Source organism: Marmota monax, unplaced genomic scaffold (genome assembly GCF_021218885.2).
Source record: "Marmota monax isolate L192 unplaced genomic scaffold, Marmota_monax_Labrador192_F-V1.1 WCK01_AAM20220418_F8-fsc00106, whole genome shotgun sequence".
Taxonomy (NCBI): Eukaryota; Metazoa; Chordata; class Mammalia; order Rodentia; family Sciuridae; genus Marmota; species Marmota monax.
Genome location: NW_026695218.1, coordinates 266,112 through 291,138, shown reverse-complemented (window position 1 = coordinate 291,138; position 25,027 = coordinate 266,112). Strand labels below are relative to the sequence as shown.

General features: G+C 41.9%; 2 protein-coding genes across 5 annotated transcripts in view; one reads left to right on the top strand and one right to left on the bottom strand.

Annotated features, from left to right (window-relative positions):
- The window catches only part of Ctnna2 (catenin alpha 2), a 1,018,251-nt gene that overhangs the window by 728,003 nt on the left and 265,221 nt on the right, over window positions 1-25,027 (top strand). The gene's annotated exons all lie outside the window — the stretch shown is intronic.
- On the bottom strand, window positions 8,089-24,640 carry Lrrtm1 (leucine rich repeat transmembrane neuronal 1). 4 transcript variants are annotated; one of them, XR_009225690.1, is made up of 2 exons: window positions 21,948-24,640; window positions 8,089-9,449 (listed from the first exon to the last, which is right to left on the bottom strand). XR_009225690.1 is itself a non-coding variant. In XM_058575125.1 (2 exons), exon 2 carries the CDS (start codon window positions 23,813-23,815, stop codon window positions 22,250-22,252), a length of 1,566 nt encoding a protein of 521 aa, XP_058431108.1. In that variant the 5' UTR covers window positions 23,816-23,874; window positions 23,992-24,640; the 3' UTR covers window positions 21,835-22,249. The 4 variants fall into 4 exon arrangements, 3 of the variants coding, with proteins under 3 accessions (XP_058431108.1, XP_046288378.1, XP_046288375.1); XM_058575125.1 differs by lacking the exon at window positions 8,089-9,449 and having other exon boundaries at window positions 21,835-23,874; window positions 23,992-24,640; XM_046432422.2 differs by lacking the exon at window positions 8,089-9,449 and having other exon boundaries at window positions 21,835-23,874; window positions 24,144-24,640.

The following is a 25,027-nucleotide window of genomic DNA, read 5'->3' as shown; positions in this document are numbered from 1 at the left end:
GGAAACAGAATAATACTAAGAGCCACCCACACCAGACCCTTTGCATGTATGTTCTCATTATATGCTCATAACAGCTTCAAACAGGAGTTCAGAGAATTAAGTAAAAACACATTATTAGATCCAAATGCCTCTGTCAAATACCAAAATTATTTTTCCTCTAGTCACACCATGATGTAAACTGAAATTGTGTCTTGTTGACAGGTACAGGGAACTGATATTGTCAGTAGAGAGAGAGAGAGAGAGAGAGCTCAGTGGGGCAGTGGAGAGGCAGGGAGGGCTCTGTGGAGGGCACTGGACTTCAACCAGGCCTGGAAGTGTGTGTAAAAACTCAATCCAAAGAGGACTAACAGGGACCTTCTTGGTGAGAGGAACAAAATCAGAAATATGAGATATAAATAGATTTGGGGTGTTCATGGATGGTCTAAATCTCATTGCATTAATATCTCTGGTTTGGGGGAGCTCGTTGTCCCTTAAGTGTGCTTCTTCTATTTGTCATCACTTCTCTTCTAAAGGGTTCTTCCTTGCCACCAGCCAAGTCAGCCTTCTGGTAACATCTTCTTAGAGCTCTGTCTGCCCTCCATAAGAGCTTCACCAGAGAAGGGGAAAATTTCTGTCAGGGTCCCTAAGTGTCAGATTAAAAATTAAACACTAATTAAACACTAATTCCCACAGATTAAACCAACCCAATTCTTGCCCTCTGCCTTTAGATTCTGAGTTCCCCAGTCACTGATGTTGTCTTTCTGTATCGGGTGGAGACTAAGGGAGTCTTTTGTACTTAGCAAGATTGAGGATGGATATGTGCTGTTGACTAGGTGCATACATTAATTAATTTCTTTGAACCTGTTTCCTCTTCTTTGAAATAGAAATATCAGTATATACCTCATAGGAAATAGCAAAAAAAATGAATATTTGAAAATATAGGAATTTAAACAAAATAAGACAGTGCCCAAATAGTAAAATTTTAATGTACACAATAGATGATTAAGGTACTATGTCTATAAGCTTTAACTGTAAATATATATATAAAATTTTGAAAACTAGAGAAACCTTAAATTTAATATCTTAAAATAAAAACACCTTATTAACTCATGTTTCTGTGTATTGGTAACTGGGCTGAGCTCAGCTTGTGAGTTCTGATGATCTTGGGAAGGCTCACATGTGTTTGCACCTGGTGGTTAAAGTTCTTGCTTATGTGTCTCATGTGTCTCTGAAAGTATTCTTTGTTTCTGAACGTACTCTCATTGTCCATCAGCCTGGGCTTGGTTATATATAGGGATTCCAAGGTTCCCAGGAGCAATCAAGGGTATATTTAGTGCATTTGCTTTCCAAATGTCTACTTGTGTCGTGTTTGCTAGTGGAAGTCCCATTGGCTCAAAGAAAGAACAACACCAGGGTTAATGGATGGAGAAGGGGAGACTGGCAGTTATCTTGCAATCTTCCCTAGACTAAATTCCCTTTTTAGAAAAGTATTTTAAAGGTAATAGGGAGATGTATCCCTCTGTTGGAGACTGAAACTGTTTATCTCTGAGCATATTAGTGATTCTACTTTTGTGTGTGTGTGAAACAGTATGTGTGTGCATGAATGTGTGTATGAGAGAGAGAGACAGAGAGAAGGTGGGGTGGGAACTAGAGGAAAGGGGGAAGGAAATGGAAAGTTGAGAGGCAACTAGGATAAAAGCTCACTGAGGCAAGAGGCTTTGGTCACCTCATGTCCACCTATGCAAGACGACCAAAAGAGAGTCCTCAGCTCAGGTCTATTCCCATCTTCAGCACTCCATGCCCTACTGATATAATAGGGAGGAAGGGCACTAGACTTGTTCTTGGAGACTTCCTTCTTCTACATGTGCCTTCTTGCTGCACATACATGTTGAGTGCTGTCCCCAGGCCAGTACTGATCTGGATGCAGTGACTCTGCTCTTTCTCCCAGTGGTCACAGACAAACAATTTTGGTTTTTCTTCTGTACTGTGAAATTATGCAGTTTAATAATACTATGATATTTCTTTGTTTTTCCTTTTTAAAACTTATCTTACATCCTGGCTCTTTAGCTCCCAGCTTTTTGCTTTGATGGCATCCAACAGTGAGTGGAATGGAGTACTGATGAAAAGAAATGCATATATAGAGTTGATTTCTGTGAGCAAGGGTCTTCTCATAGTTCATTACATTCCATCACTAGGGGGTCTTGGACTTTTTCTTGCTCAAGTAAAATACAATGCTCAATGTATTGAGAGTTCTATATCATGGCCCAGATGCCTAGGAGATTTGCCTGATGAAAACAGATTATCCTACATTAAGGATGGGATCATGTGTTCTTCTTACTTGCACCTGTTTTCAAACAGAAAGGTTTATTAGAAAGGCATTAGCAATGGAGTGTTGTACCTTTGCTTACTCTTTGTGAGTTTGTTTTCTCATCAGTTCAACAATGCCTACCTAACTGCATTCTTGTAAAGAGCAGATAATATAAGTTTCTATACCTGCCAAGGCCAGGGCCAGTCTCCTTCTCTGACTTTAAATATATATATATATTTTTTATTTTCCTGCCTTCAGTCTTTGATTGAGCTAATCAAATGGGATCATGTGTGCTAGCTGCAGCACTTCAAAATTACACAGTACAAAACTAATGGTAAAATATTATTACTGACACTAGCCCATGCTATAGGAGCTTGGAAATTTCAGGAGATTCTCATGACTCAGGTGTCTCCAGCTGTGTTAGAGACAGCACTGGGTTAGGACTCAGGAGTTTCCAGTTTAGAGCTTTGCAAACTGCTCTCTTGTCCATTCACTGGAAAATCAACATATATAAGTGGAGCTGCACAAATCAAATGAATTTCTGAAGCCTTAGGTAATGCAACAAAAATATACACAGAGACCCCTCATTTGAGAAGGGTACATTGAGATCATATCTTTTAGTCCAACTCTATTTAGCAAATTGGTGAGGTCCTAGCCTTGGGCTTGGCATAATCTTTTGCTGATCTTTCCCCCCCTTTTATTTTTCCATTTCTGGAGACAGCAAATTTTGATTGGTAAAGGACTCTCAGATAACTCTGAAAAGCATTATGTGAATACAAAGTTTTGTTTATTTTCTCAGTAAGTTGATTTCTCCCCTTGAACCATTTCTTTTTGAAATGCTTCAGGGAAATGTTATCATTTCTTTCTATTTCTCAAGAGAGTCATAAAATACTAATACATAAAAAGGCTATTTCCTGAAATGTCTCCTCTTGTCTTCTTTGATCTGAAGAGATCTGGGATCCTCAGGGTGACCAGAAATTAATCATCCACAAATGGTATTCAGATACATCCCTGGGTGCTCACTCAGGATCCATGTTTTTAAGTTAGTACATTATCAAGGCCCAGGACAGGATTATGAACTCATCAGAAATTGAAAGACTAATTTTATACAGCCTATGGTGCTCAGACGTGATTCACTTCTGGAGGTGAAGTCATTGGAGTTCATAAAAAGGACAATTTCTGATCAGTGGGAATCAAGCCTATTGAACCCTCCAAATCAGTCTTTGAGGTTCCCAAGGATGAGTGTTCGATGAGATTGAGTGACTTACAAATGAGTTTACACTGAAATGCACGTTAGCTTCAAGGGGAGGGGGAGAATTTGAGAGTGTGGGCTTTAATCACTGAAAAAGGTCAGTAAATGTTTCAAGAAGTTACTTTCTAAACAGTGCAATTTACATTTATGGGTGAGAAGAATCAAAGGGTAAGTAATAAGGTAGACTTGGCATGTGAGACCTACTTGCATAGGGACCTCATAAATGCAACCCTAGATGTAGAACTTGTAACATGTTTGAGTTGAATTTTGAATAAGTCTTGTTTGATCAGCTAGGAAAGAACCCACTTAATAGCATAACTGCAATGGAAAAATATCACATGAGATATAACAGATGATATAATTTGTATGTGTCTCCCAAATACCTTCTTTGCAGCTGAAGGCAGCTGGGAAGAATATCTTCGTGCTATCTAAAGTTGGAGGGACAGCTTTTCTCACAGGGAGGACAGCCACTGCAAATGCTGTAATAGAAGGATAGAAGAGGGGACAGGACAAGAAAGGGAATATTTGCTTTTTATTACTATAATGAAATACCTGAGGCAAGCTACTTTACAGATAAGACATGTTTTTTGTTTGTTTTTCTCATGGTTTAGGAAGCTGAAAATCCAAACAGCATGTCACAGACCCTGGCATTGTCCCTTCAGCCCCTGGCTGCATCACACCATGGCAGGAATGTGTATATATATCTCTCTTTGTGTTCTCTCCTTTTCTTCTTAGGAAACTATCAGGATTCAATCATCTGGCCTCCACTATGATAATCTAAGGGCCTAAGTTAATCACCTCACAGAGGTCCCACCTCTAAGCAACATAATCAGATTAAGTTTCCACCTCTAAATGTCATTAACATAAAAGTTGGGGATGACACTCCTATATGATTTTGAAGGGGACAAACAATATTCAAACCACAGCAAAGGGTAAATAAAAGAAGAGGTCATGGTGGGGGGGCAGGGGAAAGAATGAAGAAGGGGCTAGAAGGAAATCAACCAGCCACTAATAATCTGAATGGTTAATTATCATGTCAAGTATTTGCAGTCATATTATCTCAGTTTCCATGAGAAAGCAAATTTGTGTGAGTGAAATAATTCCATTCAGCTAAACATAGGGGAAGGAATTTTGTCTTCCTGCTTTAACCGCAGTTATAGCAAGGAGCATTATAAATTCACTGGGACCACCCAAGTTCTTAAGGAATTATTTTAATATCTTAACCAAGGATTCCATTTTTTAAAAGTTGAAGATGTGGAATTAACAATAGAAGGGAAATGCAAGAGAATTGGGGAGTTGTAAAGGCCTAAGTCTGGACGGTACCGTACTGCTACTCCAAAAACAGAAAAGGCCTTAACATCCTCTGGCCACCTGTTCTAAAGTGGGCCGTCAAAGGATAAGATTAACCACTGCAAAGGCAGTGAGGAGAGGTTTCAGCTCTGAGCCCTGTCTTGAGTACTTCCTTCAGTCCCTCCTTTCCCGTGACTGAGCTTGGGAGCAGAAACTATGGAATGACCTCTCTCATTTCTGCTCTCAGTGGCCCTAACCAGCCTCTTCTTCATTTCCTCTTCAATGGAGTCTTCCCGCCATTGATTTCCCTTCCCTCTGTTGTGAAACCATCAATACCCCCCACCCCCCGCATCATCCCTCACTACTGTCACTACTGACCTTCAATCCCCCTTTTTCCATCAGGAATCCCTCAAAATTCTCTCAGGGGCAGAGGAAGATTCAACCCTGTTCCTTGAGAGATGATGTTTCCACTGGCACCTTGAGATACTGACCTTGTGCTTTTAGCTTTCTAACTGAACTGGCCCTACCTGACTCCATTTAGAATTTTGATAACTTTTTTCTTCCCTTGGGGAAAAAAAAAAAACATATTACTGAGAATTTCCATCAAGGACACCTGTCCACCTGGTCAGTCATGAGCTGGCTTTAGGAAGCTGACAAACTGAGCCTATATCATTTTTAGCCTTTATCCTGGTGGTAGACTCTACCGTGAGGGATAGAGAAGATGGGGAATGACAGTATCAATAGCACTTACCACACTGGTATCTTTTGTATCACAAGTTTCATTTGCCAGCGTAGTACTGAGAAAGGGTCCATCCCTAATGACAACTACATCCTAACCTATCCCTCAAGACCAGGACAGGGTATCTTGGTGGTATTCTTACCTTGGAATCATTTCTCTTTTATTCCAGGGCATTCATGGAGAGGTTGATGGTCACCTTTGCTTCTAGTTTTTTATTCTGCAGACCCAGTCATCAGTCCCCATATATCCCTTTGTTTGGTCTCAGTGGGCCCACTTGGTACTCATGAAAACTGATAAAACTCAGAGAAGCCATGACTCTTGTAAATAAAAGTTAACATCCCCTTGAATGTTCATCAGACACTCAGATTTGATGGAGAATTAGATTGCCTTCTGACTGATGAGCCTTCAAAATGAACTTGTAACAAATACTGGTAACGTTTCAACTATGACTATTTGCATGTTATTATATAGGGCAGGGTTGTATGGTAACAGCCAATGAAATAGGTATAAAATTCATTTTAAAATAAGGGTAAAAATATTTCACTTGCTCAGTTTTTCTCTTTCAAAATTGACTTTTAATCACTATAAGATTCTCTTACCATCCCAATCTCTTGATTACGCAGTGGCCCTGGAGGTCAAATATTGGTCCAGAACTTTCAGGAATGGTGTTCTGATCTTTGGGCCACCTAACTCCCATTTACCTTGTTTATTGTCTTGTGCCCTCATGTTCCCCCGAAGGCAGGCAGAACTGCTCCTTCCTGCCATGTTTGAGCACTAGAGTGTCTTCAGATAAGTGAAACACGGGTCCCTATGACCCCACCTCTTAAGAGTCCCTCGTAACCATTTCCTACGGAGTCCCGTCACTTCCCACTAGATGCAACCACATTATACTCCAATTTCAGATAAATCCATCACTTCCCATATCCCCACTAGATGCAACCACATTATCCTCCAGTTTTAGATATTTTTTCCTAAGTCTTTTGTTGCTCTAGATTCTCCATCAACCCCCTTCAAGCACTTCCTTCTGTTTCTTTCCCTGTGAGACAATTCTCGCCTCAGGAGCCTGCAGAAACACTACTCTGGATTCTGTTCCTCTTTAGCAGAGAGTGTGGAGGAAGGATCCTAGAGTGATTAGCTGTTTTCTCACTTACTCATCCTGTTGTCGATAGGATACATTCTTTACCAAAATGGAACAAAATTAGATTCTAGATTATCCTGCTGATTAAGTGTCTACTTATGAAAAATCGTATCATCACATGCTGTTGAGTACCTCACCAGTATGCCCAGCTGACACTTCCCGCTCGCTCGCCTGCGTCCATGCTGCTGCATATCATGGACTGTTCTCCTTGAAAGCTCTTTTCTCTCATTCTGCCTGTCTAATCCCTCCCACCTGAACTCAGTACAAAGTCCATCTTTTTTTTTTAATCAAACCCTGTTCAACTTCCGACCCATTTTCTGAATTGATAAACTCCTCTCCTTTTTCTGTATCCTCAGGGGAACTTGCTATACCTGAAGTATAGTGTGCATCTTCTTCAACCTTAGTTTGTCATCACATGTGTGGACATTGTGCCTATTTCATTGGTTTGTAAACACTTTGAGAGTAGAACCATGTCTTGCTTTCTTTTGTGTCACCCCATGGTGCCTAGAAACTAACTGAACTGAATTGATGCAAATAAGTTGTCCCCTAACCATGACCAGTGTGTAATATGACACAAAATATATATGCATACTACAGAAAGTGGATGAATAATACAATTGAAAGAAATCTCGAGGGGCAGCCCAGATGGTTAAGATGAGTGCTATGAACAATGACTGGTTCTTACAACTTCTGGTGGTAAAAGACAAAGCCCAGAGCAAGCTGAGGGCATTGAAGAAGGCTGCATAGGTATGTGTGCACCTTCAACTGCATGTTCTTTCATCATGAAACTTTGAATGAGTGTAAAGGAAAGGAGATAACAGAGCAGGTAGGAGCATAGGGAAGGTTATGAAAATAACTGGCACCTGGGGGTTGATTTGGATAGACGAAAAAGACCCCTTAGTGGTTTCTTATGTTTTCATCAAACCTTACACTTATAAAATGCTATCACATATGTTATTTTGTGTGATACCATCTACTGAGGTCTATAGGCTGAATTACACTGTATTGCAAATAGCATTATAAAGGAGAGTCACTGTGTACAGCAAAAAATACATTTAACTGGTAATAGTTATGTTTGGTACCAAATGTGAAGATGATGATAATGATAACTGCTGATGCTAATGATACTTATTGAATGCTTACTGTGCACCCACCATGTGTAAAATGCTTTGCATACATTAATACTAATTTTCGCAACACCTTCAAAGTAGAAATTCCAAACCATTCTGAGAGTAATAGAGATGAAGTTGTTTCTCCATATCATACAGCTGGTGTACTACAGAGCTGGGACTCATATTAGGTGTATTGCATTCCAAACTTTAGTCATTTTTTTTTTCATTTCTTGGGACTCAAAGGCCAAGGACCAAGCAAACACAACAAAGAGGAGAACACAAATTTTATCTCATGATAAGTACTTAATTTGCACTTCTGGTAGAGTATAAATGTATGTATTAACCAGCTTAAAGGTCACTGCAATGTAAAGCCATTACATTTACTTAGTGCTTCATCCCATTGGAGAGTGCAGATCTGTGGGCTTAGGCAATTATTTTCTTAGTTAATGACTTAATTACCATCCCAAGATTTAATCTTGATGCTCAAATCATTTCCCCCTGCTAACTCTGTTTATGTTAGAAATGCAAAAACACACTTCCAGGCCTTGACCTTTAGTGGCTGCTCAGGGTTCCCCTGTGAGAGTGTCCCAAGTATGGGACATTTACCTGAAGGTGAGACAAACAGTGGAAACCCCATGACCTCCTTCGCACAGGGATTGAAAAACCTCTTAGCGATCTCCACAAATTTATGTTTGCTGTTGGAAAATTGCTTTGGGAAATGATGTGGATCACAGAAGTAAATTTCCTGTCAAGATAAACTTTTGTAGTGAGCAAAGCAGAATTTGGGGGGGAAAAAAGAGATCCCTGGGTGTTTTATCTCATTTTTATTAACATTCTTTAATATTTACCGCAGTCGTACTTTGTGAGCCAAGCTGTTAGTGAAAAAGCATTGAACTACAAGAGAAGATTCCGAAATTTCTCTGGAGACGATAGCTTCAGTCTCATTTTACAAATAGAAGCTGTTGGTGACAGATGTGCTTCAAAGACCTGGCAGTAGTTAAAAGAATTAAGGTGAAAAATACAATCCTTAAAACCCCACCACACAGATACCAGGATTCATTGCCTCTGGACTGGCCCAGATTCTGCAGCCAGTTTCCAGAAATTGCTGTTATGCAGTCTGCACAGACGGTGGAGTGCTTGGACAAGGAAGGCAGAGGAGGAAGCTTGGCAGCACCAGCTTGGAGCACGAATCTTCTTTTTTTTTTTTTCCCAAAGAGCTGGGCCTGGTAGAAAATGAAAACAAAGACAGGTGCCTTCCCTGTCTTACATCTGCTTCATCCTTTGGGTTGGTGACCCTGGAGAAGCAGGTGGAGCCCAGCAGTCTGCTTGATGCTCCATGTGTGGCTGAATTGTGCTGGAGTTCAGGGCTGCTTGGCCGTGGGATCCAAGAATGTTGTCTCACAGGCTGACAGATACAGGACCATAGGGGAAGAGAGTGCTTGAAGGCTCAGAAAAGTGAATGGTGCACTCTCAGTGGCAAGGATATGGTGTACGGGTGATTCTCAATGAACCAAGCTGGACTTCTGCTTCCACTTTCTTCCCGGAGTCTCTGTTTAAGTTCTCAGAAGATCAAGCAGGTATATGCTGTTGGGGAGAGGTACGCTCAGAAAAAGAAGACAGGGGTATTGAATCTGTTGATAGAAATGGGAAGAATCATTATATTAAAAAAAAAAAAAAAACAAGCAGAAGAGGAGGAAGAATACAGTCATCTGAGGCAGGTCTTAGAACATCTGCTAGGGAAGGCCCTGCATGAGGGTATCTTTGTCACTAATGCTACTTGACCCCCTTCTTTACTAATGCTATCTGACCCCAAGGAAAGAGAGCCGTTGTCTCCCCTTCATTCCAATTACTGTGTTAATTATTCTGTACTGATACTTCTGCTACTAAGCACCAGTCCTGCTCTTCCCTCTGTAGAGATAATTCCTATATGACAGTTCTAGTGTTCTCCTGAATTGAACCTCTAAAATTCCAGGCTTGGTATACATATTTGTCTTCCCACTGACTTAGGAGGCTAGGCAAGAGGATCCCAACTTCAAGGCCAACCTTAACAACTTAGGAAGACCCTAAGACAAAAAAATAATAATAATAAATAAAAATGGACCAATGATGTAGCTCAATGGTACAGCCACCCTGGGTTCCATACCCAGAAATAGATAAATAAATACATAAAAATTAATTAATTCCCCTCTTAAAGCCTCTATTTAGTTTACACTTCTAGAAATCAATAGCTCTTCATGCCATCACTTTTCCCAGGCTTTATTTTTATAAATACAACATGTGAACATGGTGGTGAAAGAATGGGGCCAGGATGATTGCTGGTTGAGAATTTATTATTGGGCAACATTTTGGTAGACTTGATATGCATAACCTGATAATCAGCTAATCTTCCTAAAATCCTGCAAGGTGTATGTGTATGACCATTCTAGAGGTGGAGACAGTAGGTTCACAAAGCTGATGTAATCACCTGTCCTCAGGCATTTGGACCTCTTGAGTCAGACTCTGTTCCATGGGGTGGAAGGGAGTCAAGGGTAAGATGTCCTGTTATAGAGCTAGCGGCCTTCTTTCAGTTTCATGGCCTCCCTGCCACATAAGTGCTCAACAAAGGAGTCATGTGGGACTTTATTCAGAAAAATGACTAATGGCAGGAATTAAATAAGAGCTTAGAACATATGGTCCTAGGAAGCCATACTGTGCAGGTAGCCAGTTACACAGCTCTTGTCACCACTACCCTAAGAGTTCACAAACTAAGAGTTCACCTTAAATCCTTGCATAGGACCTCACAGCTTTGGAGATTCTATCACTCACATTATCTCATCTGATCCTAACCAGATTCTTAGGAAATAGACTGAGCAGGGATTATTTTCTGAATTTTATAGTTCAGGGAATTGAGGTCCAAAAGGTGATGATTTATCTAAGCCAGTAAATGGCATAGACAGTACCAGGGCTCTGTCTATTAATTCCATGCCCAATAGTTGTTTCTTTTGTTTTGTTTTTAATATGCCATGAAGCCTGTAAATAAAGACAGTTCTGGAATGTGCTGAGTACAGGAGGGGTTGAGGAGATCAAGTCCCCTAAATGAAACTGTAGCTGTCCAAAAAGTCTTTGAATCCTAGTTTTTATTATCAAGTGCCTTCTCAAAGCCTCGATTGGTAACCTATGCTTTTACTGTTTGCTCTTGTCTCTTCCCCTTGTCAATCAACATCCTGTTCAATGCCTCCCAGCCCTTTTCTCATTATCACCTCCCCAAAATCAGATATTTTCCTAGTTAATCCCATACCCTGAATTTTAATCCCACACATACATTATATATTTTATGTACTATAGGTGTATCTGTGCATTATACATACAAACCAGTAAGGGTTTTTCTTTTTCTACCCATAAGAAAAAATTTTGCTCCTCAGTGCAATATTGTCCCCATTGAGAATGTATGATAAAGCTCATTAACTATGAATTGAGTCAAAAAATAAATAAATAAAAGACAGACTGATGGTTGGAAGGTAAGAAAAGAAGGATAAAACAAATAACAACAAAACACACCAGCAAAGACACAAGTAAAACACTGAAGAGAAGACAGTTCTCAGTTCCCTGACATTTAATGCTTTCACTGGAGATATAGATTCATGTATTGAGGTTTCACTGTAGGCAAAGCATTCCCAATATTCTCGTCTCCAGCTGGAGCAGAGCACATACTAATCATTCTATGGATGAATCACAAGAAGAGTGTGCTTTAGAACAGAACCAATTTTGCATATGTATGTACAAAATAAAATGCTCCCTCTGACCACACAGTTTCTATTTGTGAGGTTGGGGAGATCTCTAAGGGAATTGGAGCCTACCCTTGGTGAAAGTTTGATAAATTCACCACTTTGCCTGTTGATAAGTGATAGAAAAGAAGAGTGTGTTGGAAATGACCCTTACTTTCCTTCACCTTTTCAACTCCAGACCCTGACTACCAAATCAGAGAATTAAAATCCACTACAAACAGACACTACAGACACTACACTACCTAAGAAAGAGACACTACACCATAGACATAAGAAAGAAAGGCCTGCACAAGTGAAATTGACTTGCCCAAGGGTCAGGAACAAATTGGCACAATGAGAATGTAGAATCTACCTCTTGATACAAGACCTCCTCTCCCAAAAGAGAGGGTCAACCTCAGATATGAACTTCTTCCTTTGTATTATTTTCTCGAATAGCATCATGACTCTTATACACAAAGGAAAATCTTCTCAAATGCCAACCAATCTGTTACAACAGGAGATATATACTTAGTGACCTGGGGGCCTGTATGATTTAATATTGCCCAATATTAAATAAGAGCTTGGGAGTTTGATAACAATTGTGAGCTGTGTAGTGGCTTTCCTCCTTCAAGAATTGACTGCTGACAGCAAATAGCTCAGGGGGGAAATGAGTTTTGCTGTCTTACCAAAGACCCACACACATGGACAGTGCTTCCATCAGCTGGTCACTAGCCTTCAGTTTTTATGAAAGTGGGAAGATGGTGCCAAACCCATATGTCTAACCAGATGTGTGTGCAGGTTCACATACATATTGCAGTGATGGCGTAGATTTTCCAGGGATGCCTGACCAGAGTGGGAAAGTCCAGCCAGTTAAGAACCAAAACAAAACTTAGTGAGTGTTGTCTGGGCTAGCTGGAAAGCTGTGAAGGAAGATGCATGTCCCTCTAGTACTTCCAGACTCCACTCTCTTTCTCCTTTGTCCTCTTCTTTCTGGCTCAGCGCTTTCAAGAACTCAGATTTTGGGGTATTATCTTATCACAGAAAAAAAATGTAGGGAACATGGCTTTGGAGAGCAACATCTCAGGTACTTCCAGGCTTAGCCCCTCCCTTGCTGTAGGACTTTATTATATTTATGCCTTGTTTTTTAAATGACACTTATGTATCCTCTTCCATGTGCCACTCACTGTTCTAAGTACTTTACAAAGAGTGGCTCATTTAAATCTGATTTAGTTCTTGCACCAACCCTTTCTCCAATCAGAAAGGTGAATAAGCTTGCTAAAGGCACTCAGCCAGAATTTGAACCCAAGCTCTGCCTCCTTTAACACATATCATCATAGTAAGTGACTCTGGGCAGGTAAGGTACATTTTTAATATGAAGATGCTAATACTCTGAACAAGGAAGAATGAAGGTTGATCACAAGGCTCAAATGAGAAAATGTTAAGGATTTAGGAGGTTGCCGAGATCTTAGTAAGTGAAATATAATAAACACTCCTGTGGATGGGGGAATTGCCTTTCATAAATGCACCAGAAAGAAATAGAGGCATCTTCTGTAGACTGTCATGGTGAATCTGGCAGAACTCTGATGGCACAGTCCTCTAGTTGGTGGTACCCCTCTCCTTCACAGGTAAAGTGTTTACAAGTTAAATGATTCTGTTGTTCACTCAGTGACTATTTGCTTAATCCCTAGAAAAGAAATGGTGTGCTACTTTGATTAAATGAGTTGAGCAATATCAGTAGAACTTGAAAAGTTTTCTATAGGTACATTTCAGTTACGATGCAGTGTCTCCTCTTCTTCCCTATGCTATGTTTGTTCTTGTCTGTGTTTTTGAAATAGTTTGCAAAATAAATAAATAAATATGAGAGACTCAGATAAACATGGCCTGAACAGCAAGCAAAGGAGTGAGGCTGAATTCTAAGAAGGACCACTATTTTTAGAGTAAAAAGAAATTTTAAAACCTACAGATTGCATGGAAATATAGATTTCACTGAAAATGCAATCACCATGGAGTAGACAGTGACACAAAATCAGAGTGTGTGGTTGTTCTACAGCTGAGGAACAAAGGATCAGACTGCCCTGGCCAACTGAAGACAGATTGTGTATTATTCTATTAATTGTGTGTAACTTGGCTTTTCCAGACCTTTCTATAGCAGACTAATCCAGCTCTTGAATGCTGCTGTGCTTTCTCCCTTTTATTCAAGGCTGCCTACAATATCTCTGAGTTAGACGTCCCTGACACAGTGTCTGCAATATTGAAGGTTCTAAGTTGACAATAAACACACTAATGGTAAACACCTAAAAATGCATAATTTTTTTAAAAAGGACATTGGTTTAAGGAGGTAAAATATACTGGAAGATCCAATGGCTTTATTTTTAAGCCCCATAAACTGTTGGTGGATCTGTTCTAGGACATGAGCATTTGCGTCTATTGTTTCATTTAAGAGGAACAAGACAGGATCTCCTGTCCAAATATTCATCACCCAGCTGTTTTAGTGCATGAACTTCTAGCATTAGAGTGATTTCCTAAAGGCGTTCCCCTAAAGACCCTTATTTAAGCAGCAAAAATCTCTTATCACAACTCATCAATCAACAGCCTACTAGGATTTAGTTTTCACACTCTTGGAAGAGCTTGTGGGAAAGCTGCTGATGGCTGAGTGGAAAGGGAACATTTATTGTGTGTTGGTGATATTCAGAAAGAATTGATATCTTTTTGGACGTCTCCTGAGCATCCTGTAGGCTTCTGTGGAAAAGAAATGTGCATCAGGCATGGGGTGGGTATGGGGGATAGTCACAAAAAGGGACAGAGGAAAGACTATGATGACAGACTTAATTTCTAGACTCCAGTTGGAGGAAAAGATATAGAAATGTGTGCACTGTGTTTTCCAGGGCTCCTGGAAGAGTTATGGATTTGGGTATTTTGAGCAGGGTCAGCTCTATCTCATAATGACATGACCAATCTGAGAAGGAAAAATAATTGGTAGAGAAGGAAGGACACAGAATTTAGAAGAAGTTCCAAGTGCCCCGTCTAGCAGTAGCAATGACCTTGGGTAAAGCTACATGACATCTTCAGATCTGAGTTTTCTGGTCTACCTTGTAGACTGTTGGGATAAATGAAACGAATAAAATAATAATTGTAAATTGGAAAATTATCAAGTGCTCAGAAACCAGTTCTAAGCACATGTATGCTTACAAATCTTTCTCCTATCCATGCCACCAGGTGGAGCTGATGGGGAGAAGGGAAGGTCTTCACTTAACCCTCAGTGGCCAATCCGCCATGTATGTTTAAAGACCAGCAGTCAGATACCTAGATGTTATAGATTACTGAGCAGCACACGCTGTGATTCCTGAGACCCTCTCACTCGGTGCTTCTCCGGATTACTGATCTTTAGAATCACCTAGGAAGTTTAAAAAACAATCTCCTTACCAAGGCCACTCCCCAGAGCTATTAAATCAGAACCTCTTGTGGTGAGATCCAGACATCAGTATTTATTAAAGTTCCCAAGTAGTGCCAGTGTGCAACCAGGGTTGAGAATCATCTTTCCAGCTAAGGAAAAGAGAAAGAGGATGCAGCTGGAGAATGAATTATTATTATTTTTTTCTCATAATGCAGTTGGGGAAAAAATGGCTTTCCAACATTACATTGAGAGGAAGTAAATAGCCAACCTGGTAGAGCAGAATAAAGAAAAAAATGACTGAAAAGCTTTGAGGAGCCAGCTATTTATGATGATTACTTCATCAATATAAAACACAAATCATGAAACTCTACTTGCTCTGTTTTTTTTTTCTTTTTCTTCATCTTTCTCTTCTTCTCCTCCCTGGATGATCTCTCCCTTCCTCTCTATCTTTCCTTTTCTCTCCATCTCTCTCTCCCTCTCTTTCCCCACCCCCTCTTTTTCTGTTCCCCCTTCCTCTTCCTTCTTCCTTTCCTGCCCTCATTTTACTAAAGATCTCTCAACTCCTAATATTGGTTGTTGTCACTTATAGGAAATTTTTTTACGCATCCTGAACAAATCTTTTCCTGCATTGTCCCCCCCCACACACACATACCCCAGAAACAGTCCTAGGCATTTTGTACATATCTTAGGTCTCACTTGTGTGCGAGTGTATGTCCTTCCTAGGACTTCTTTTCAACTCTTCCTGAACATTCTAAAAACCCTATTTTCCCACCCACATGTGGCTAAGCTTTCTCATTTGTTTTTCAGCCTCTCTATCTACCTCTCTGAAGCCCCTGTCTCCCAGTGATATATTTTTTTAACATATCTTTTCTTATTCACATGCAGGCAAGTTTGATGAATCCGAATGTCTAGGGAATGGGAACTCAGGGAGATTTTAATTTTCTGGTTAAATGACACTAGCATGAAAAATACTTTTATTTCAAATTTTATTTTATTTTTTTGGTGGGGGGGAATGATAAAATAGAATCTAGAACTGGAAGCATCCTCAGGGAATACCTTGATAAGTCTTCCTAACAACAAAGGGACAGAGGCTTACCAAAGTATGATGGTTCCTGATCTTCCCAGGTCAAAGACCCAACTCCTGATTTCCAGGCCCTATTTCTTCCATAGCACTTAGTGTCCCGGTTAAACAGGACCCAGTTTAATCTGAAGCACATTCTTTGACATGAACTTTCTAGTTCTTTATGGTGCCACCTTCCCATGAACTTTATCCATTTACGTTGTCTTCCCACCCTCAAATGCATTCATTCGTGATGTCTGCATCTCTAGCCATCCTGCTTCTAAGGTCTGAGATGATGTCTTTCATAAACATGTCCATCCTACTCACTAGAATAAACACATTGATTATTTTTTTTTTTAAATGGGAGTTCATTCTCACCTATCTTCCTGTCTTGGTGGGGATTGAGAAACTATGGGCAGGTGGAGCTGAATTTGTTCAGTCTCCAGAACATCTCCTAGAAGGAATATCAAGTCTCTTATTTTCCTTTTCATTAATAAATCTTCACTGTTAACTTGATGCTTTCCCTTCTATTTCCTAAGTAATATATTGCTAAGGAAAAAGTGGGTCAATGGAGAATTCTGACTAGTTTTGTCCTAGTTAATTTAAGTTCTGCCATATGTTCTTTGAGATGCATGTGCTAACTACAGGTCTTTCGCTGATTAGCAAACAACCTGAGGGTTTTTACTTTAGACTTCCAGTTCCTTGGCAAGAGAGAGGAAGATGGAAAGGGAACAGAGCTAGGTGAACTAAAAGCTAACTCAGACCACTCTATGCAGAGCTGGGCACAGCATGTTTAGTCACATATTAATTTCCACCATGATGCAGGGTTAGAATCAAGCTCAGTACTCTTGAAGTTTTGGGTCAAATAACTGTTGAATGTTGATGATGTCCTATGCATCATAGGATGTTTATCAGTATACATGACTTCTACCCACTAGACACCAGTAGCACCCCACCACCATCCTCATACAAAATTTAAAAATGTATCCCAACATTACCAAATGAATGTCCACTGGGACATTCATTTGACAAATTTGCTCCTGGTTGAGAATTTCTGACATAGACACATGGTCCATGTGACCACCAAGAAAGAAATGTGAATAAATCCCTGATAGTAACATATGGATGTCTTTGCCAGTCTGAGTCCAAAATCCTCTAGTAAGAGATAGGACTAGATGATCACTGGCAATTTCTTCTCCTGGAAGCTGAAGAGAGGTCCCCTGTGTTGATAGAGTTCTACATTGCCCACTTATTTGAGCATTGCACCCATATCATTCAACAAACTTGTGCTAAATATGTCCTTGTGTCCAGTCTAGGCTCTTTGTTGGGCATGGGAGTGGAGGGGACAATCATTCAAGGGGAAAATTGCACAGTGAAAAGTCCATCAAACTGAAAACCAGCACTCTGAATCATTAGCTGAGAGACTGAACCAGTACCTGATATCCACCAGTTGCTGATATCCACTCCCGTGGTGAGATCAAGGTAAAGGCACCCATTTCCAGCAAACACTCAGGCGATTTTATTTATCCATCTCTTCTACATCTCTGTCTAAACCATAAGGATACAACAGCCAACCCTTTCACTTTCAGCAAAAATCCAGAACTTTGACAAATTGTGTCCATTGGAGGAAAGTCAGGAGGTGGTTTCCTGTCAGAGTAAGAATTTTGCCTCCTGGATCCCAAGTAAAATTATCAAGGGTAGAGCATTTTTAAGTGGAAAAAATATTTTTCTTACCACTGAGGTGCAAAGTACTCTTGAGAGTGCATTTCAATTTGCTGGTTCTCACCACTAGACAACAGGTGTGTATACTCTGCCATGGCACAAAGAGTGCAGAGGATCCCCAGCCTGCAAAGCCAGTACCAACTTATAACTAATGCTTGAAAATGCTATCAACAATAACAGTCCTTTATATCTCCATCAGATTGGTTTTATCACATCTTTTCTTAAGTAAAGTTGATCACAGGAGAAGGAAAGAAGTTCTGGATATTTATGTAATGTGGTGGTGCCTATCAATGATTGTGTTCTTATATGTATGGATATTTATCAATAAGTATGTATGTACATGTTTACTTTTATATACAAAAATATATGTATATGTGTGCATGTGTTTGGGTGGTTATATTTGTGAAGATGGTTAGATAAATGTGTATATGTATCCCTAAACCTCCTCCAAGTTTAATAGTTTCATTCTAACTAAATACATGTTATTGGCAAACTCAAATTAACTATAACAATCCATCTAATTGACATTTATCTTGACTTCCCTGAAACATTATAATAACTCATTCTCCAAAAACAGATATAAATTCTGGTGCTTGGATAATTTTCTCTGTGAGGGAATGTCTGATGACTTTCATTTCATCAGAATATGGATCCACTGGTGGCTACTGCTATTTGGCCATGCCAGAATAGAACAGGTGTCAGACTTGCTGACAAGTTGATTAATACAAATTAGAAACACAGGTGGCCCCTAATCCCCGCCAGTGATCTGTGTGATCTGTGTGCAGTTGCTTAGGAAACTTGGGAGGAATAACAAGTGGTGTTTGTCCCTTTAATTACTTACACATACTCATAAATGTGTTGTTGATGCTAAGTCATACCAAATGTCTGCCTTCCTGAAAGCTGGGGGGAAAAAAGGTAAGGTACTCTTGTACTTTGAAGAGCTTGGGAAAATGTGAAAAGTGATTTTAAAAAAAATTTCCTTTTACTGAAATAATCTTTTCTGTATGATGGCAACTTTATAGCATATGGTACATGTTGTGGGACAGGTGGTCCCAACTATCTCTGGCTGTGTCTTATGTCAAGGGCTTCCTTTCCTTTGAGAACTGTTAAAAGATTGGTTTCATTTAACCTTCTCCTCTGGTACAACCTAAGAAACTACCAGAGCTAAGCCTAATGTGAGAGCATCATTTGTCATTGGAAAATACTTTTTTCTATATAAATACTTGAAAAACCTCAATACCATTGCTGAACTTTAATCAGCTGGGAAGCAACTGCAAATGGGGGGTTAATCCATCACAATGCCCAGGAAGAGACATGAATTGTGGCCTTAAATTCTTTTCAGATAGTACAGGATAATGAGATTAGCACCCTCTGTGGGAAGAAAAAAAAAGTGCTATACCTTTAAAATTTAGATCCCCTTTTAAATGTTCAGTAGTTTGCTTAGAGGGGTCAGAGCAAGTTTCTTGAAGCTTAAAGATTAATTAATTTGAGAAAGAAAAAAAAAGTGTCACAAAACCTTAGTTAAAACTACCATTCTCCCTTATTCTTGGCTTCTCCCTACCCTGCCCTTCTCAAAGTAAGAGGCACAGGACCATGAAAGGATGTGTGAGCTAAATTTCTCTGTTTGTTTAGAAAACATATTTGCTTGCCTGCAAATACATACCATTACAGAAACATGCACACACACACACACACACACACACACAAATTAAGAACACAGCTTTCTATGGCTATCATTTGTTCCCAAAGTCCCAGATTGTAGATTCCTTTTTCCAAAGATCTTTCATTAGATTTCCATGGATTTAAGGTCTTCCAAATACATGATATTTTAGTCATAGAGTAAGGGGAAAGCAGAAAACAAAGCATGATTATTCTCTCTTTCTCCTGACTACATTTTTTAAAAGTACAAAATAAAATTGGGATCAGGAAATAAATTAGTTTCCAATGTCCATTTTTTTTCTAGAGGATTTGGGGGAACCGGTAGTTCTGATGTTTGCCAGAAAATCTTTGCTCCTGGAAGCTTTCCCTATAAGCACACCAACACAACCCTTCCATGCGCCAAGCAAGAGCAGCTTTTGGCAATGCATTCCTGTAACCTTCCTATGAGGAGGTTAAGTTAACGGAATCTTCCTTCAGTGGCCACAATTTGGGAATGGCTTTCTTTTTAAAAAGCCAAAAATTTAAAAAAAAAATGGTATGCACTCTTTTAGAGGAGGTCTCTTTATTGCAGTTTAATTTATAGATATGAGGCACATCCTTGTTCCTATTACTCCTGCCCTCCAAGTGATATGCTGTTTAGAGTGGCAATTCCAAATGACTATGCTTTGACTAAATCCAAAACCCATCCTCAAAGTTTTTGAAGCCCTTCTCTCTTAGAACATTAACAGTCTGAATGGGTGTTACGTACATGGAATGTGTCATAAAGCATAAAGTAGTGTCTCAATTATAAACAAAGCAAGATGAAGTTTGCTGGTCAGAATGAGTGGGGGAGGGGAGAAGGGAGGGAGAGAGAGAGAGAGAGAGAGACAGAGAGAGAGAGAGAGAGAGAGAGATAAGATAGGAGGGGAAAGAGAGAGAGAGAAGCTATCTCCCATGTCTCTCAAGGCTTAACATCTTAAAAGATCTTTGCAAAATATTTCTCTTGCAAGAGCCTCATAGAAGCCATAGTTTTAGGCATATTGATTTCTCCATAGGCAGAAGAAAAATCTACAATTAATCTTCAGCTTAAGTAAACCATATAGTGATACTGTTCTGCATTTCAAAAAGCTGATTTTGCCTCTTTAGGTTGGTGACTAGAGGCATTTGCATTTTGGGGGATGGTGTTGTGTTTGTTCCTCATCCCACTTCCTGCTATTTGGACTTATCTCTTAAAATGTGTGTGTGTGGGGGGGGGGAGTAGAAATAGAAAGAGATGCCAGTCTTTAGTATCATTTAGAAGGGTGAGAAAAATATTTCTGGACATGGACTGATTGGTTCAGTGTTCACCATCTGCCATCCATGATACTTTATTTCAATCATACATCTGATTAAATTGTTAGCTGGTGAAAAACCCTTCCATCCAATACATACTCCCCTCCCCATTGCCCTTCCCAGAACCCACTAACTACCATCACCACTGCCTCCTCACTCTTAATGGAGTTTAATAAAAAGCTAACATCGCAGTGGTGAATCTGAAAACCTATGAGGGTGGGAAGGAGCAGCCAATAATCCCAACAAAGAACAAAAGTGAAAAACAGGGAAAGCAAGCATTACACAAAAGGGCCATCTGAGAACAGGCAGCTTTTTCTGCCCCGAGTTAACAAATTATTCCCATCTCAGTAATATGCAAACACAGAATCAAATGATGATCTTCTCTCACCCCACCCCCATCCCTGCTGTATCAAGTCTGTCCCTAAATTCTCTTGCTACAAGTCATTACCCTGCAGGCATTCATCCTGAGTCAGGAATTCCTCTTTCCCCACAGTAACTAGGAGTGTGCTGTCATTGCTCAGGAGCTTAAGCTGACTGCAGTCTTAGCAATGTGCTCCAGAAACATAGCTTTCAGTCCTGAACATTGGGATTCTGCTTCCTTCTCAGTGAAACCACAGAGAGCAGGGGCTGAGGGACTCTCTTTAATATCGGAGGGTATGAAAAAGGGCACCAATGCTATGAGTTCTATTGAATCAAAGGCAGAGAAGAATTATGAACAAGTGGCATTTGTAGTTAAAATTCTGAGATGATTTGAAAGATGGTTACATTAAGTGCAAAAATGTTTCTTGCTCATAGGACAAACTGTCTGGCATTGCCTTTTAAAAGCCATTTACAATGATCATTGCCTCAAAAGCTGAGTAATAATGACCAGTCCTCAGTCCACCTTTCACTTGCTTTATGATGGTCAGATTACACTGCCCACTCCCGGATAATATAAAAGATCTTGCTTTTTTCAGTCTTTACTCATGTGGGGTAAATTAATCTGTATTATTACACTGATAAGCTTTGTTTGCCCTTTTTAACATTTAAATAGACTCTGCCTACTTTGCTTCTTGATTTCTTGATTCTCCCACTGGCAGTATCCTCCCACCCCCTCCCCCATCCAAAGGAAATTGTAACTGTTGCTTCTCTTGTAACACAGGTAACAATTCATTTAGGTTACACCAGTCTGTAAAAACTGTAAATGCTATTTTATTTTAAACGTTTTAGTTTACAAAAAAAAAAAATCAATGATTGGTACCTTTTTACACTCTCAGATTCCTGAATATGGACAGATCTTCAAAGGGAGGAAGGAGTTTTCATATGAAATTTAAGATAGACTGTCCAGAAGGTTGTGGGGTGGGGTTTTGTTGTGTTTTATTTCGTTTTTGTTTTTAAGACACAATAAAGCTAAAATGTCAAGTCTCTGGGAGAGATCCCCTTACAGTTTCAGTCAAGGAGCAAATCAGAGCACAGACAAGGAGACCCCAGCCTGGTGCCCGCCGGCCCGACCGGCTGCCCAGGCGTTTTTGGTAGCGCATGGGTTGAGAGCCACTGGGAGGATCACACCTCGCATTCCCTCGCGGGCTGCTGGTGGCAGGTACAAGAGCCATACTCGTTGATGATCACCAGGGCTCCCTCAATGTGGTTAGGTTTGTAATCAACGTAGTATTCCTGGGCAGACATGGCAGCCATCTGATGCATGGTCTGTTTCTGCTTTTGCTTCCTGCGCTGCGTGACAAAGCACTGTCTGAGCTGCCTGAGGCTGGCTGGGAAACACTTCCAGGACACGTAGAGCACCAAGACCACGATGAGAAAGGAGAAGATGAGGGCCATGGTGCCGGTGACCACTTTGTGGATCTGCACGGCATTCTCAGCGTGCTCGCCAGGGAGAGCCACGGTGGCTGGCTCGGGCGTGCCGTCGCGCTGCCCCTCCCCGTCGTCCACGAGCGTGGTGGCCGAGCTGTCAGGGAGTCCCAGGTCACTGCGATTGGTGACTGCCGAGAGGAGGTGACCGCTGGTGGGCTCGGCCCCATCCTCGCACAGGTGGAAGGCGTACACGGCATCTAGGACATCCTCGCCCTGTGCGTACTCCGGGCTGGCGCACTGTAAGTTGCCGTCGTAGCGCCCCTGGAAGTTGCTCAGCCAGGAAGCCAGGGCACAGACGTTGCGCCCGCAGTCCCACAGGTTCCCCGCCAGAGTAATGCTTGTAAGTGACTTCCAGGAGTTGAGAATACGGGGCTCGATGTATGTGAGGCGGTTGGAGTCCAGCTGCAGGGACTGCAGGTGCGGTACTGTCTCGAACACATGGGGCTCCATGTACTCGATCTCATTGCCAGACAGGTCCATTTTCTCCAGGTTCCAAACCCAGTCCAGCGAGCTGACCACAATGGCCACCTTGTTCCTCCTCAGGCAGAGCGAGTTCAGAGAGATGAGGCGCGGGAAGTGGGCGAAGTTCACCTTGACCAAATCATTGTGCTCCAGGTGCAGCTCCGTGAGCTTGAACAAGCCGGCAAAAGAGTTGCGCGCCAGACTCTTAAGCTGATTGTATCCTATGTCGAGAAACTTGAGGCTGCGGCAGTCCTGGAAGATGCGCACGGGCACGAACTGGATGGCATTGGCCCGCATGTGCAGCGTAGTGAGCTTCCGCAGCCCATGGAAGAGGTCGGGCGCGAGTGCCTGCAGTTTGTTGTACGAGAGGTCCACGCTGCGCAGGTTGGGCATGGGCCGGAAGGTGGTGTTGGCCAGTTGGGTGATCTGGTTGGAACTCAGCGTGAGTTCCTTAACTCGGCGCAGTTTCTGAAAGGCGTCCCCCTGCACCGAGCAGATGTGATTGTGATCCAGATAGAGCCACGTGAGCTGCATTAACCCCGTGAACTGGCCGGCGCGCAGCTCCGAGAGGCTGTTGTAACGCAGGGACAAGCCCAGCAGGCCGGACAGGTTGTGGGGCGCCTCGGTGAGGTTGAGCGCCTCGCAGTACAGCAGCCGCCCCTCACACCGGCACAGCTGCGGGCACCCGCTGGGGGCGGCGGGCAGCATCTGAAAGCAGGCCCCCAGCAGACACAAGACCACCCCCGAGGGCCTCCTCAGCAGCCAGTATAGACAGAGACCGAGCAGCAGGAAATCCATTAGCGAGAATCTTTCCAGAGAGACTGGAGAATGTCCATTGGAAGCGCTCGGTCAGAAATCTACATCATATTTTATTCCGAGGGAGGGGGAGCGGGGGGAGGGGGAGAAAAGGGCAAAAATCAAATAAATATATAGAAATAAAGAAGGACCCCCCTCCCCAAAAACCACACGTTCACCTCTAAGCATGCAGAAAGCTGGGCGGCATAGAAAGTTCACAGCCACGGAAAGATCAAAGAGATGGTGATTTGGTCCATGTTAGATGCTGCAGCAAAGAAAAGGGAGGAAAAAAAAAATCTTCGGGAAAGAATTTAATTAAAAAGTGTCTTACCCACCCTTTTCCAGAGAGTGACAACCTCCATTCAGCTGCTCCCTTTGTGTGCAGGCTAATTATATGCAGGGCGAGAGAAGACCCCTCTGTGTTTCCGAGGCAGCCCGGGTCCGCGGCCGGCGGATCTGGCAGGCGCACAATGTCTCACTTTGCTGCTCGGCTCTGGGCTGCAAGGGCGGCCGGCGAGGCGGGGAGGCGACTTCTAGGACCTGCAAGTTTCCCAACTACGTGCCGGAGCCCGGGCTTCGCCTTCCTGCCGCCGTCCTTTTCCTCTGCAGTTCGGACTGTGACGTTGTGGGGGGAAAAAAAAAAACTCCAAACTCGGGGCTCGCGACTCCCCAGGATTTGACAGTCTGGTTAATGTCCGTCATTGGAAACGACCACTGACCGGCGCCACCTTTTACTCCGCGGAGACCGCCTGCCATTCGCGCCCTGGGCAGCTGCGGAGAGCAGGCTCGCTCATGCTTTGCGGGCGGCGGGGTGGTGCGGGCGGCGGGGTGGTGCGGGCGGCGGGCGGCGCGGGCGGTGGCGTGGGGAGCGGCGAGCGGCGCCCGGGCTCCTTCCCTCCGCCAGGCAGTGTGCGGCGCGAGCTTGCACAGGCACCTACTGCTCACTGAGTGTCGTAAGCTGCTCACGATTGTGCGTCTTCCCGGAGCACCTCAGACATGGGCAGATTGAAAAGGGGTGGGCATAAAACCAACATTTTACCGAACCACTAAAGTAATATATGTTCTTTGATGAAATGGAAAACACTTTCAGCTTTTTTTGTCCATATTTCAAAAAAGAGGAAGGGGAGGGGGTAGAGGTAGCCTTATCAATGACAAGATATTTCCAAGTGGGAAATTGAAATATTCTGTGCTCTCCCCTGTCCCTTTTGGAAAAAT

Bases quoted from the DNA above. Each gene is read 5' to 3' on its own strand.
- Lrrtm1 (XM_058575125.1), bottom strand. From the start codon at position 23,815: ATGGATTTCCTGCTGCTCGGTCTCTGTCTATACTGGCTGCTGAGGAGG.